At 35.9% G+C, this 16,667-nt stretch overlaps 1 protein-coding gene across 2 annotated transcripts in view; it reads right to left on the bottom strand.

Moving 5' to 3' along the window:
* LOC134752390 (probable peptidoglycan muropeptide transporter SLC46) overlaps positions 1-16,667 on the bottom strand; it is a 58,119-nt gene that overhangs the window by 20,825 nt on the left and 20,627 nt on the right. For both annotated transcript variants that reach the window (XM_063688101.1, XM_063688110.1), the window contains exon 2: positions 1,136-2,005. In XM_063688101.1, coding sequence (XP_063544171.1) covers positions 1,136-2,002 — 867 coding nt within the window. In that variant the 5' untranslated portion in view covers positions 2,003-2,005. The remainder of the gene's footprint in view (positions 1-1,135; positions 2,006-16,667) is intronic.

Genomic DNA, 16,667 nt, shown 5'->3' with positions numbered 1-16,667 from the left:
TTATGCAATAAGAACATTTATTAGCTTAAAATATGCTTACTTTTAAGCATACTTTCGTCTACATTGTTTTCCAATTTAAGGCCAGTAATTTACTTAAGGTGCAGTAGATTCAGAGAGCGTAGTTTTTTAAAAGTCGTAGTGCTCTTTTGGATCACAATACGGTTGCCAAAAAAATTATTATTATCAATTTTGAGGCCTTTATCTAGGGAGCGATTCGATGTGAGAGAAGAACACGAACCTACTGGGCCGTAAATCTCTGCTCAATGGCGGATTAAGCTATTAGATAGCGTGGAACCTGTAGCATACTCGTCCTATTTGCTTTAGATATCTTATTTAGGGTCCGGTACCTAAAATAAGAAAAGGAACCCGTATAGATTTATATAGAATGAACCCTTCCGTCTGTCAAGACCGGTTTTCCAAAGAACGCGTAAATGTAAAGATTTGAAATAATATAACATTCTCAGATCTGTTGGTTCTTCTTAAAGCCATGAAAAAAATCAAAGTTTAATATAAGTTTTTAATATATTTAAAACCTACAGACTACTTCTAGTTTAGCCCCCGTTCAAGGCAGTCTTTTGTGACATAAGAGTAGCCACGGAACCCTACACTGAGCATGGTCCATGCTATTGGCTGTTTTTTTTTAAAATATAAATACGCTTGCCTCGTGCGAGGACCGGCTTTGTAGTTAATTAATTACCTAACTACCTAGTTTATCTAGGTTTTTTATTTAATTACTAGGTACGTACCTATAGCTGTTATATTCTTTATGAATACAATAAGACTCAGAAAATTCATTATGAAAACAGATACAAAACGTTGATTGTCATAATTATCATCACGTAATATTATTTTAGTTGCTGTTATTAATACACTCAACAATTGCATTCAGTGAGCGGTCTCTGCGCCCGCTCACCTCGGTCCTCGGTGCTGCTAAGTTCAAATGCACAAGATAAGGCCATCAATTAAATAAATACGTATGCAAACCAGCAATAAACATAACAAGAATATAAAAGGCCAAAGCATCTTTTCATGCAGTTGATCTTTAACAGAAGACGTCCATTTCACTAACTAGCAAGAGAACCAATCACGATTATGCAAATATTATTAATAAATCTAGGGTATTTATCTTACTCACCATATTAACGTCGGGTTTCTTCACTTCCTTGATCCTGAAGAATCCGTACATAAAACTAAGGATGTATAGCGTTGCACTTAAGGAAAACACTCCATACAGCCCTATCTTTCGCACCAAAATCCCACTTAGAGCTGCTCCCACTGGCACTCCCAAGGAATAGAAAAGATTTACAACTCCTATTCGCAACGTCCGTTGGTCTTCTGTTGTCACATCCGCTATGTAACTGAACACTCCCATGAACATTGTCACCCAGCCTCCTGTAAGAGCAGGAAATATAGCTTCAGTCACTGCTGCTACTTCCACAGGAAGCTGGTAGAAAAAGAAAGTATTCACAATAAGTCCGACACTTGTTAGAAATTCTCCGATTATAGGTAGGAGCATACAAAATTTTCTCTGTCCCACTCTATCACTATAGGCGCCCAAGAATATTAGGATTCCGCAAGGCAAAAAAGATTGTAGCACAGTTTTCCAGCCGGCGACCGATGCTACCAGCGTTTGTACAGCCTCTTCTTCGAACGTATAGTTGGCTGTTTCTCTGCGTGTCAAAGCATCGCACACATGATCTTCAAATCCAAGATTCACTCTACACGCTTTTTCTAAGTATAAGTTTTGTGTAGCCAAGGCTGAAAGTACAGATGGCATCACATAGCAAGCGAGAATTGGTTCCACCGTAATAAGAGAAATCATCCGTCTCGCTTTTTGTACAATATCCAAGTCTTTCCAGCCATCGTCAATGTTTTCTGTCTTTTCATTACTTTCTTTGTTTGTTTTACATTTGTTAAAGCTATTCCTTATTACGAGTGTTCCATTTAAGTCATTGCCGTTAATATTAAGATTTTTTTCCGTGGCTTTGGTTTCGACCGCCATTATCTGTAAAAGGAAAAACATAAATTATTAAATTAGTTATTTGTTATACAAGGGTGCAAAGTTGTATTTTACCCGCGAGTGTAGAATTGAAACACGAGCAAGCGAAAGGATTCTATAGGTGAACCACGAGCGAAGCGAGTGGTTCTAAAATAGAATCCTGAGCGTAGCGAGTGTTTCAACACACGAGAAGTAAAATACATTTGCGCCCGTGTGTAACACAAAACTTTTCACCTCACTATAGCGAGGAAAGTGCAACATCCACAGGCGTTAGATCATCTTCATCACTGGAATCACTCATTTCTTTACGATATTATAACAGAAAACTCTGGAAGTTGTGTATTTTTACGCAAGTCGGTGAGAAAAATTGTTGACAATGTTGACATTGACATTTCTGATGTATGAAATGTCAACGATGCGTTTTGAAATTGCATTATATTATATTACTCAGAATTATATTTAACATCATTATAAAAAAACAAACGTTTCTTATGGAATTTTAAGGTTTATGACTTAAAATCATTAAATAAAGCTAAATTTGGTATTTTTTATTAGATTCTCAAACCATTTATTTAATGATAATTAATATCGAACGAACCATTATCATGAGCGTTTTACGTTTTGTTATCTGTCAAGCTACTTAAACACGCTCCATCCAAGGTCAAATTACTTTCCCCACTAGTGGATAAAACGCGTTTTTCCCCGCTTGTATTGAAGGATAAACGACAACTTTCCGAGCTAGTGAGGGGAAAAATTCTTTCCTAGTTTGTATTACCCCCTTATTGTAAGACCCCCCGTCGATCGTACCTGTTTTCGCTCCTTTCAAACACTTTATGCTTCTGATTACAAATGCGCTAATACATCTAATACCGGACGCAGTAATCATTTCATTATTGGCTCAGAAGGTACTTAACGTAATCGTCGCTGCCAGTTGACCAGAATTAACTTTACCTAGGTACAATGGTTTTATCTGTTGGAGCAACGTTGTTTCCACCCGAGTTACGAATAAGTGGCTATTTGTGTTGTGTATGCACGTGTAAACACATTTTTACAGGCCGGAGAAACGACACGGATATGTATAGCAAAGCCTTAAAGTTGCATCACAAATATCACAATGGAGTTTGAATAGTTTTGGTTCCGTTCATTGATTGCTTCCCGGAAATTGGTTTAAGTACAGTCTAAATCAGCATTATTTTTTCTATAGGTAATAGTACTGATATCTTAATTTAATTTTTAAAGCACAAAGTAATTTGAGATGTCAGTATTATTTAACTTGTTTTTATCTAAAATATGTTAATGTCTCTTGTTTATTTTTCTATGTGGATGGAACAATGAGAAGAAGAACAATTAAGTACACGTACTATAATAAAGGTTTATAAATATTGTACGTGTTTTAGATTAGAAAATACAACGTGTTTGTGCTCACCTGCACCATTTATTACTAACTGTTTACTTAATTAACAATGTTGTTAATCATGGAAATATTTAACATGTGTATGTCGCATGAAATATTATATTTATCCAGAAATTAACTCTTTGTTTTTGTTGACACAGGTACATAAGTAATATTTGATTATATATTCATAAACAAAAACATATAGGTCTCCAAGGAGGGTTGCGACAGAGGAGAGTTGTGACAATGAAGATTTCTCTCGACAACTATTATTGTTACCGAGCTGGAACTAGCGCTCCCTAAACCCCTTTAGAACTGCGCATTTTGACGTAGTACCGCCCAACAGCGCATATAAAGTGGTTTTGGGTGTACTGTGTAGAACATGTACGTACAAAAAACACGCCAAAAGCAACTTTTCCCTAATAATTTCGATTCTATCAATATCATAAGGTATTACGTTTACGTTGTTGTTATATTTTTTTATTCAAGTTTCAAGATGTGACTTTGTTTTATAGAGTTTGCACATTGTTTGGAGATTACTTATGAATTATTATTATTACGAGTTTGTAATTTTCTGAACCTAGGCCAGTTGTGACAGCTTGTCACGCATCTCCTATTTAAGTTTATTTTGCTGATTAGGTGGTTTTTTGGTCTTTTGGTGGACTGTTGAATTCTAAAACGTTATTTCTTGTTTCAAATGCATAACAACTACCTATACAAACGAGACAAAATAACCAACTCAATAAGCAAAATGTTGAATTTGATACGATGACCACAGAAAGACCTATCAAGGAAAAAATTGCGGCCCTATAAGCCAATAGTAAAGTTAGTTTTAAGCAAAGAGAAGTATATAGGTAGCGAACAAACAAAGCAGAAAATATCAGTTTTTGCTTGTGTTGCCTTGAATGAAAGAGAAGTGAGTTCAATTTCATGAACTCGCCTCTCCAAGCCTAGTCTCACGAAACTTGCACCGAAGGCATGCTGGAATTGGTCTTTAATTATTTTTAGAGTTCCGTACCTCAAAAGGAAAAAACGGAACCCTAATACGATCACTCGCGCGTCTTTCTGTCTGTCCGTCTGTCACAGCCTATTTTCTCTAAAACTACTAGACCAATTAAGTTGAAATTTGGTACACATACGTAAGTTTGTAACCCAAAGACGCGGACATGTAACGGAAACAAATGAATTTTAAATATGGGGGCCACAATGAGAAAATTAAAAAATAAAGTTTTTGGAACTATATCGTCTTACATATCAAATGAAAGAGCTTGTTATGAGGATCTCAAATATATATTTTTTGTAATTTTTAAATAAATAGTTTAGAAGTTATTAGAGAAAATAGCCAAAAAATTACCATTCTTCCCCCTTTATCTCCGAAATTACTGGATCTAAAATTTTGAAAAAATTATACAAAATAGCTCTTTACCTACAGGAAAACCTATTAGAAATGTGCAGTCAAGCGTGATTCGGACTTAATTACCTACTTAGTTTTTGATCCGACCCCTTGTGAGTCGGACTTAATTACCTACTTAATTTTTGATCCGACCCTACGGATTTTTTAACGACATCTCACGTTTCATATAGTAAATAGGATATCAATTTACTTCGTAGTTAGGGAATTCATTTGTGGCTTTCCATAGAGAAGGGTCCTTATGATCCAAGTGCTTTAGGCATGGAACGCCACATTTAATTACCTCGAATTCGTGGTCTACGTGTTATTTGTATAAATTTCTTGGTTGTAACGTCAGTCGGACGACGACAGTGCCCTTATTTAAGCACAGAATGCATTGACCATGGATTTGAGGTAATTATATCTCTTTTTTAGCCAGATTCATACTCTACTATTGGTGCTAGGTATCAAATTATTTATGGTATTATAAAAATGGCGATACATGTCATCACTCTTTTTAACCCTTGACGCAAGAAGACGGTGTTATCTAATTAAGTTTAATTAGTAGGTACTTACATCAGTGTTTGTCGCTCTCAAATGAATAAATGTAGGTGGGTTCTAACCCCGGCTCGTAGGTACCAAGTTCCGAGTTTCTTCGTACTTGTGTAATGCAATTTATTTAAATTGATTTGATAGAGAAAAAAAAATGAAAAATATATTTATTTTGCACACACAAAGATGGGAATTTGCAGATGGAGTATACATGAGGTCCAGGTTGCGCGCATACAGCGGAAAGATATTCTTATTGCGATTCCTATAAGAGGAAAGAGAAAATAGTGCCATGCTTTGTCCTTATCACCGACCGGGTTTTTTTTTTCATGGTCGGGTTATGGCAGCATATAGGTAGGAGGCGATGGCGAAATACCGAAATTTATAAGAGTGAAAGAGAAAAAGGATTATGCTGCCATACATTAACCTGTCAATACATCAATATGTATTTCTCTTACCCCTGGTCGCTCGGTTTCATGTCTATAACTACTATACTATGTCTATGTATTTAACAGTTGCTTTTTTGGTGCAGGAAAACATCTTAAAGAATCGGGACTTATCCAAATGAGGCCTATTTCCCCTATGGGTGGAAAGGCCAGATGGCAGTTGCTTTCGTAGAGACATAGAGACATGCCCCTTTTTGTTGAGCTATCACAGAATGGTAGATAATTTTGACGCGAAGTCTAATTAATATTTATTACATATTAATAATTATCGTTAGGTATATAATAATACTAGGTACATCTAGTAATATGGTTTGCCATACGATCGCCTCTTCTTACAGCGCGACACCTATATTCCTGCTGTTATAGTATTTTTCAAACTCGATGGGTAGGATGACAGCTATCATTTCAATACAATTTTGCGAGATTTGGAGTTTTAGGTTATAAATTATATGGAGATGACACCATCCCAACCTTCGGGTTTGAAAAATACTATAGCGCCTCCTGCCTTCTCGGTATCCAGTTTTGTTACGCTGTGGCGACGTAGGTATATTTTTATACATACATATTTCTGTCCATACTATCCATACTAATATTATAAATGCGAAAGTGTGTCTGTCTGTCTGTCTGTCTGGCTGTCTGTCTGTCTGTTACCTCTTCACGCTTAAACCGCTGAACCGATTTTGATGAAATTTGGTACAGATAAAGTTTGAATTCCGGGGAAGGACATAGGGTACTTTTTATCCCAGAAATCCCCCTTCAAGGGGGTGAAAAGGGGGGTGGAAGTTTGTATGGGGAATCAATAACCGCTGAACCGATTTAGTTAAATTTTGTATACGGATAGTATGAGTCCCGGGGAAGGATTGAGGACAGGACAGGACAGAAGAGAAGAGAAGTGAAGAGAAGAGGAGAGGAGATAAGGTAAGCTAAGCTAAGGTTAGCTAAAAGAAGAGGATATAGGTGTGAAGAGACCTGACGCGGCGAATGATGATTCCTATGAAATACTAATATTACGAGTATCTGCCTGTCTATGTGTTACCCTTACCTCTTCACGCTTAACCCGCTGAACCGATTTAGTTGAAATTTGGCTTAGAGATAGTTTGAGTCCCAGGCAAGGACATTGATACACAGACAAGGGTAGTGTAGAAAAGAACTCATGGAAAACCATTAAAACAGATTTTTAGTTGCGGGGAAGGTTGTAGAACAGTTTTTATTTCCAAAATCATCCCGTAAAAGTGTAAGGGGGTTCTCTTCTCTTCTCTTCTGTGTATTTAGAGGCAGCTCAAGACCTAGAACACCTGGAGTGCTGCTGGATGCAAAGGGTCAAGGGTAACTCTCGCTCAGCGTGCCGCTGGTAGTGGATGATAAATACAGCTCAAGACTTGGAACACCTGAAGTGCTGCTGGGTGCAAAGGGTCAGAGGTAACTCTCGCTATAAACTTATGATGGGGAAAGCTCAAGGTCTGGAATACCTGGAGTGCTTCTGGGTGCAGAGAGTATAGGCAGGTTAAGTTCTACAAGACCTGGAACACCTGGAGAGCTGCCAGATGAAGCAGGCGCCTGGCCAGAGCTACCACACGTTTAACGAAGTAGGTACTGTTTGCTGTAATCAGCTTGAATTCTCCATTTTTTTGCTGAACAAGTTTCTTCTGGAGACGCTACTGATGGGAGACCAGGGCTACCAAAAGCTGAATGTTCAACAGGTAAAATGTAGGGGGTGAAAAGGAGGTGAAAGTTTGTATGGGGAAACAATAAATAGCTCATTGGTTACAAAACAAGCTATCCAAATTACTAATTCCACGCAGACGAAGTCGCGGGCAAAAGCTAGTAATATTATAAATGCGAAAGTGTCTGTCTTTCTGTCTGCCTATTAACTCTTCACGCTTAAACCGCTGAACCGATTTAGTTGAAATTTGGTATAGAGATAGTTTGAGTCCCGGGGAAGGACATAGGGTAGTTTTTATCCCAGAAATCATCCTTTAAGGGGGTGAAAAAGGGGGGGGGGTGGAAATTTGTATGGGGAATCGATAAAAAGCAGATTGGATAAAAAATAAGCTACCCAAATCACTAATTCCACGCAGACGAAGTCGCGGGCAAAAGCTAGTATTTTTATAACACTCATTACATACAACCTACCGCGAAAATCCCCGCATCGCAATATTACATTCAACAGCGTGCAATGACATGGCACTATTACATTTGCAAAATTGGATGTGTGATTCCGGCCTATGATCGCGACTTGTCGGACATGCGTTTATGTGACGACACCGGCTTTTGTGAGGTCGTGCGCACAATACAACGGCGCGACAAAAACTTGACAACGCGATGTCATCAAATCGACCTTGTTCGGCTGATTCCGCGTTCATGATTAAGAATGAATGCCGAAGTTGGCGGAATGATTTGGCTAAATATTTCCAGCTCCGTGTAAGAGGCTTCATTAACAGCCGATCGATGAGGCATCAAACAAGTTCATAATATCCTAGTTAAGTCGATGCAATAATTAGGTAGGTATGCCGCAATTCTTCACGAAAAACTGCTGCACTATCAAAGGTTGATTTTGATTTTATTTCTACACGATACCGTCGTTGTTTACATTGTAGGTATCAGTAACGGAGTGTCCCTAGAATTCGGTTCCCACCGACTTGTCTAAGAGCATCTTATCTGGCACTTATTGACGATAACGTAAGCCTTAACCAAGCTTTTTAGCAACCGCTCGCCTAGTCTAACACACGCGCGGCCTTGTCTTTGTGCGAAACAACATATAACATGCAGCTTTTATTGGTTTTATACCTTTGTCTTGCTCAAAACTTAATCGATTGATTTACAATAAAACTAATAAGCACAACAGTGATAAAGTTATACACTGATAGCCATATAAAATTATTAAATATTATCTAGCCTTAAAAGTGAAGGTGCATTCACTCTAACTGACACTTAGCCTATGAGAATTACAAAATACCACTTAAGAGGAATTTTCGATACAAGCGTTATCAAAACGATTCTTACAACCCCCAACTCAATTAGGAATATTTTCAACATTATTATGCTTCGCAAATATTACCTTTTCGGGCTTTTCGTAACAATTAATTATCATAAGGACTGTATCGTTTATTGTAAATAAGTACAGATACAACCTGGTCTTACTGTTGATATGTGTATTATTTTGTAGATATTACTATGTTGTAAGGGTTGATCTGAGGGTATTTTTAAGCCATATATGATATATGATTTTTATTTATTTTTTTATTTTAGGGACTTGATGATGCTTCCAATATCGTCTAGCAAATACATTTCGGATAGGCCTATCGAGCTTAATTTGAGACTATTTCACTGAGTCCTTGGTACAATTTAAAGAAACAAAAGGTTAATATGCCGCCAAAACATTTTATCTAAGTATTCTCTTCATGATTGCTGAATTGAGCAGCTGCTGAATGACTTATTTTTACAATAAAACGATTTTTCACTTTCAAAACTTTTTTTTAATAAAGGAAATGATTAGACTATGCCTAGATGTTTCGCTTTACGAATCATGTGTAATTGTGGTTGGCATATTACGATTTTTTTTTTGTGTTTCATTTTGTTCGCACACCGAAAATTTTATTGTAGTATTTGTCCGAAATCGTTATTGTTACTCGGGAGTATTATTGGGTAAATTTTGTCTAAACTAAACCATATGCTTTATGTCGAGCTCCCGGAACGAAATGTGTACCTACACTAATTAAATAAAAATGTAATACCAAAAAACGGCAAAGTAAATAGTTGTATTTATAATAAACGATACAGACTTTATTTGTTGTTAAGTAGGGTAGGCACTCAATTTTCAAAAGAGTCAGGGGAATTTTAATAACAAAACTTCCGTGAGACACAGACATATTAAATATATTAATAACGGGTCACTATTAATATATTTAATGAGTCAGGGGAAACCAAAAATTATGTGAATTCCCGTCCAATAAGTATCACCATATCTGTTACGTCACGGTACTTGTAGTTTTCTTTATGCTTTAACTAATCAGAAATACCGAAAACGTGTGAATACACATCCAAAGTCGAGTTAATTAGTACCTGCCTAATAATTAAGTGCTAAGTAGGTACTTATTTTAATACCAAATATCCCGGGGACTTCCCATAGTGATCATAATATATCATATTATGATCAATATTATCATTACGTATTCAACAATTCAATCTATACATATAATAAAGCGGAAGAGGGTCGAATGTCTGTGCATGAGATATTCGAAAAAAAAAATTGCTGGGGATACTTAGAATCGATAACAGAATACGTTCCAACAGTTTTTAGAATTTTTGTCTGTTTATCTGTTTGTCTGTTTATTTGACCGCGCATCAAATGAAAACGGCTGAACGGATTTTGATGCAAACTTTACTAATCTGTCGAAAAAATCCACGGCCAGGTTATAGGCTATAAAAATTAGAGAAATTTCAACCCTAAGGTGGTTAAAAAGGGGGTGTAAGTTTGTATGGGGTTCAAGATTTATTTTAAGCTAGCAATTTGAAACTTCGTAAAAAGATATATTATTAAAATACAAGAACACAAATCTCAGCGTTTTTGATAATTCATCCCCTAAGGAGGTGAAAAAGAGGTTGGAAGTTTGTATGAAGGTCAGTTTTTTTTCGAGTGCGTTTTACTTGAAACTTTGTATATGAGCATATTATTATAATACAGGAAAAGTGATTACAGTGTTTTCAAAAATTCGTCCCCTAACGGGGTTAAACGGGGGTTGAAAGTTTGAATCCAATACAAATGCTTTGAAACTTCATAGGAAGGCATAATAGACTATTACAAAAAAAGTAACATCAACGTTTTTGAAAATTTAACTTCTCAGGGGTTGAAAAGGGGATGAAAGTTTGTCTTTGGGTGCAAATTTTTTTTTAAGCTAGGAACTTGAAACTTTGCTAAAAGGTATTATATTAAAAATCAAGAAAACCGCTTTCAGCACTTTTGAAAATTCATCCCTTAAGGTGGTAAAAAAAGAGGTTGAAAGTTTGTATGGAGGTCAAACATTTTTTGAGTGCGGAACTTGAATCTTTATATAAAGGCACAACGACGACTGGTCACCACAAAAGTACCCAATACCCTACTCAGAAGCCGAAGGGTTCTCAGCTTCTTGCTGCAGAGGAAATACTGGGGCCGCCTCAACAGTATCCGCACAGGTCATGGCAGGTGCAATTACGAGTATATGCGACACAATTGGGGATGGAAAGAGAGCCTGTTGTGTAACTGCGGTCTTGAAGACCAAACATTGCTGAACGATGCCAAAATAGACGTTTCCAAGGCAGCCTGGAGGACCTCTATACCTACCAATCTGACACCTGACCAAAGAATATAATACTCACTAGGAGAAGAACGATAACTCCATTCAAAAAAATGTCCCTTTCAAAAGTTATTTTATACGGGAACACCCAAATATTCCGAAATACGTTTTTCCGATTTTTATAACCACGATAGAATAAAATCACGAATGTGCTATTTCCGAAAACTTAAAATCCGATTGTCATTTAACCGAAAGCTTAATGTTCCGATTATACACTTTTCCGAAATATTTTTTTCCGAATTCTTAAATTCCGAAAAATCATTGTCCGATCGGAAGTAAAATAATTCGGTATTCAGAAATTCGGTCTTTTGTAAGGTCAGAAAAATGAAATTCGTGATATTCAAATAAAGACTCACGTTTTAGTAATTCGGTATTCAGAAATTCGGTTTTTTGTAAGGTCGAAAAAATTCAATCCATGATATTCAAATGAAAACTCACGTTTTAGTAATTATTACGGGTGCCTGTCGTGCCGCATCATGTTAAATTCGGCATACAATATTATTGGCATAAAAATTCGGCATCAATAAATTAGGCAGAACTGCGACCCTGCGAACCCGAACTGTTGCCAAAAGTGGATCAGGTTAGGTTAGCACTGCAACCCCCAAGAAAACGAACTGTTGCCAGAAGTGGGTTAGGTTAGGTTAAAACTGCGACCCCCATGAAAACGAACCGTTGCCAGAAAAGTGGATTAGGTTAGGTTAACTGCGACCCTCAAGAAAACGAACTTTAACAATATATTCGGAATATCGTTATTCGGAAATTTAAAAATTGGGATATTGAATGAATGAATGAAATTATTTAATCCAGAAAATATTTCCATATAAGGTTAAAACATTTAAAACAAATAACATACTAATATATTTAAAATAGGAATCACGTCAATTCGGAATAAGGGCAATTCAGAATTCGTGATTTTGAAAATCGTAAATGTTAAATTCGGCGCTTGTCACTGTCGGAATTGTTATAATCGGAATTATTTGGTTCGTAATTTAAAATTTCGGAATAATGGCAATTCGGAATTCGTGATTTCAAAAATCGTAATCGTAATCGTAATGCCGTTGCCGAATTCATTTATGATATCTAAATGATACCATTCCGAAGTAAAAACCCAAAAAAATATGAAAAAAAATATTACTTTACTTCAAGTTCCGCCTCCAGGGGAGAGGGACAGAAATTAGGGGTGAACTAGCCGCTTACTGACACAGACCGAATTCCACGCGGGCGGAGCCGCGGGCACAGCTAGTTTATTAATAAAGTAATGTAAATCAAATTGTTTCCGTTCATTGGAAATTTATCACATTAATTATACAAATAAACTACAATTAACTAAACTAAAACTGTTATAAAACTAAAAATCGAAATGTAAAATGGGCCCCCGTGGTATGGTGCCGAGGATGCTGGCAGCATTTCCTCGCTGGATCGCTATGCTCAAGCGTTGGGCGAGGAAGCTGCCAGCTCTAAATGTTTGACTTAAATGTTTTATGTTGTTATTATAATTAATATAAGTTAATATAAATTACATAGCTTGTAAGGCACTATTGTATTAAGGGTTAACCTGTGAGGATGGTTGCTAAGTGACAATAAAAAAAAAATCGAGCCATAGAGAGGCAGATACTCAACGAAAATTCGATTTTCGCGGTAGACGCTCAGGAGCCGTACCGAACAGTACCTGTTAAATAGCTAGTATCTATCTCAATAATATGTAGGCACATAATTATATAATATTTCGAAGCTTTCGATTATGAGAAGATGGAATATTTAGTAAATATTGAGATAATGAAAATATTGAGTTTACTATTCAGACTTACAACCTAGGTCACCTCGGTACTAGTTTTTTACACAGTTACATTGACATAGGTACATTTGTTTAAAATAAACAACTCGATTTGAAAATAGCTTTTTAACCAAAACAGTCACGAAGAATCGAATAAATGCTTGAACAGGATATTAACAATCTCTATTGTTGTTTATTCACATACTTACTCACTTTTTTTTAAGTTTTTGCGACCTGTGTGGCGACGTGTAACGAGTTTGCGAATTACGTACGAGACAAGACGATTACGAGATTTACGATGTCGAAAATTTAAAGGGCCATAATGTACTGTAAAACGTTGTACAATACATGTGCGAATAGGTAATTCGGAACTCGTGTGGATTTAAAACACTCCCTTCGGTTGTGTTTTAATTTATCGCCACTCGTTGCGAGTTTCCTACTTTTCGCACTTGTGTCGTAATGTACTAATGTAGGTATTTCTTAAACTTGCAGTGAAATTTTGCGACATGACTTATATAGACGTATCCGGTGCGATGAGTGAAGATGATATATAAAGGAATTTCATACAGCCTTACACACCTAGGCCTGTAAAGCAACATTCTTTTGTTTTTAAACGTCAAATTGTGAAACAACGTCTTGGCATTCCACCATAAAAAAATATAGGTAAGCAATATTTTTGGTTCGTTATAACATTCTGCCATTACGCTTTTTATTAAGTATTATTATTACTTAGGGGTGTTAAAGGGGAACGAACATTTGATTACTTTTGCGCTACGACGCACGGTTTAGGAGATACAGCCCCATAAAGATTTCTGAATGACCAAATAACTTTTCCTGGTGAAAAAAAAAGATCTTTATAGGGCTGCATCTCCTAAACCGTGCGTCGTAGCCCAAAAATAATCAAATTTTGTTGATTGTCCTAAAATTAAACAATCATCATCATCATATTTTTTTATTATTATTTCATTGCAACTGAGAAAAGCACTAGTTCGGTATAGTAGTATTTTTTGGGATTTCATACAACATAAAAAATTTCAAACTGCTAGCATTCTTAAAATACACATCACACTCAATCAACCTTTTCATTCACTGTGTGTCATCTCTATGTGGCTCATTATAGGAACTTTCAGTATTGCCCACGTATTCAATAAATAAAATAATTTGTTCAGATACCTGACTTATTTATATTCCTGTGTGTTTAGAATATTTTGTATTTTAGACTTTTTATGTAGTTTACTCAATAAAATGACTATTTAATCAATTAATGTAAATCAATAATAACCGTCTGCAATAACTATTACGGTTTAAAACATTGTAGTGGTTTATAATAACCTTTGTTTGTTAGGTAACCTTTGTTTAAACAATATAAAGGTCTTTTACACAAAAAACCTAATTATATAGATAAGCAGTTTATTTATAGGAAACCAAAAGAACAACTAGTTTATATTACAGATTTTAGTGTATTTCTTTAGGTATTTACCAAAATGTAAACAAACCACAATAAGATATTTTAGTAGGCAAAAATATTCTTCGTCAATTAATTTAACTCGATCTATCAAAACTTACAGAAGTTTTAATACGATATAATTAGAGGAGAGGCCAATTCGTAGAAACTACCTTATATTTACGACTTTCGTAGGACCGAAAAGGTTTATACCGACAAGTAGTATTGTTGGAATCAGCATGGTCTATTCCATTCCAACGATACCACTTATCGGTATAAACCTTTTCAGTCCAACGAAAGTTGGATGCTGATAAGCAATAATGTGTTAACCCACATAATCACCATTTTGAGAAAATGGCGTCCAAAGATTTTTTCGTGGTTTTTGAGTGTTTGTTCTAAAAATTTAAGATTTTGTTTAAACTGTTGTATTTGTCAGTTTAAATACAATGAATACTAGTGATTTATAATTATAATATTCGAAATAAATTTAAATTTGTCGCAATAATCCCCTTCTTGTTTATTGCAAATTGAATAATGACGTGAAACTTTCTCAAGAACGTGTCAATATACTTAACACAGTTTTGCTAATTGTGTAAATGTGCCTTTGAACATATTATAGCACATAAAGTGTTGTTGTTTAATACTAACTTAATATAAATTTTGTTTTGCTATAATCTATCAAGCCTCATAATGCATTGATATGATATTTTTTCGATTTGCAAGAATGATTCAAGTCTAACTAGTTATTTTAAATCATTATAATTACAAAAATAACAATATTTTACGAATGTACATACATTCAAATTGTTGAACGTGGCATTTAAAATGAATTGCTAAGAAAAAACTACAGCAATTTGCCATTTTGTTTAATATTTTTTCGGCAAACTTTCCTCAATAATAAAACCCGTAAAAACTAGTGTGATTACGCTTTATAAATACATTATTTCGATCAGCATTAGTATTTACTACTTGAAGACTGCAAAAAATTACAGATTTGTGCACAAAATTCGTAAAATTACATATTATAAACACAGTTCTTAGCAACACTTACCTCACAGCGCTTCTTATAATGGAATGTGATTTCCGCAATAATGAGTTAACCTGTCTTAAGACATTATTGAAATTTTAGTATGCGTTCTCCCCATTACTGTAATAAGTTAATGTACTAAACGCATTAATGCAAAACAGGCAACACGTGTTAACGGATTTGTGTTAACCCTTTTTCCTTCTTTTGGTATATTTATAAATTTCAAATCACTAAGGTCATTTTTGAAAAATGAAGTCGAATGGACCAGCTACAATGTGGCATTAAAATCTCATTTTTGAGCTTTTGTGGGTTGACACATTATTGCTTATCAGCATCCAGTTGCTCTTCTTCAACTTGGCCTCTCCACGGCTTCGCGCGGGTAGGCGGGTAGACTTGGGCACATAAACGCTTCGTATCAAAATGTAGATAGATCGTTTCACAGGCCACAGCAAAGCACGAACACGCTACGTATGGAATGACTTCACTGATACACGCGTGGCCTGAGGTCCTACCGTGAACACCGAAGTTTTACTCCAACGAAGATTCGCGCGGACGAAGCCCCGCTGCGACCCACGCTGTCCACGCTACGGACTAGTACGGATGGAGTATCTATGGTGGTGGTAGCGGGGGAGATGAGAATCGTGCCCCTTGTAGGTCGTATGCTTGTTTGCCACCGACGTGGTAAAAGAAAACATAGGCTACGGTGACTGCTTACACGATTAAATGAAATGGGTTAAAGCCAGAACGATGGGGGACAGGATCAAGGCACATTTGGCCAAGACCACCATTTAAATAAAAGAGAAGAAGAAGATCAAGGCAGTTTTCTATTTGGTTGGTTAACTGATGAATGTTTCAATAGATTGGTACCCGAAAATATAAAAAAAACACATTGTTTACATTTGTTTAACTACCTAAACCTGACCTTATTTGATTAGTTTTGTTTTATGTTTTAGGTTTTAGACTATCTTTAATTCTCAATGTATGTATTGTCTCTACCGCATAAGCGTTTTGGCATCCTTAGCTGGATGCTGATAAGGAATAATGTGTCAACCCACAAAAACTTAAAAAATGAGATTTTAATGCCATATTGTAGCTGGTCCGCTCGACTTCATTTTGCAAAAATGACCTTAGTGATTTGAAATTAATAAATATACCAAAAGAATTAAAAAAGGTTAACACAAATCCGGTAACACGTGTTGTCTGTTTTGCATTAATGCGTTTAGTACCTAAACTTATTACAGTAATGGGGAGAACGCATACAAAAATTTCAATAATGTAGAGGTTAACTCATTATTGCGGAAATAACATTCCA

The sequence above is a fragment of the Cydia strobilella genome, chromosome 2 (assembly GCF_947568885.1).
Source record: "Cydia strobilella chromosome 2, ilCydStro3.1, whole genome shotgun sequence".
Lineage (NCBI taxonomy): Eukaryota > Metazoa > Arthropoda > Insecta > Lepidoptera > Tortricidae > Cydia > Cydia strobilella.
Note: the sequence above shows the minus strand (reverse complement) of the source record. Positions and strands in the feature narration are given on the sequence as shown.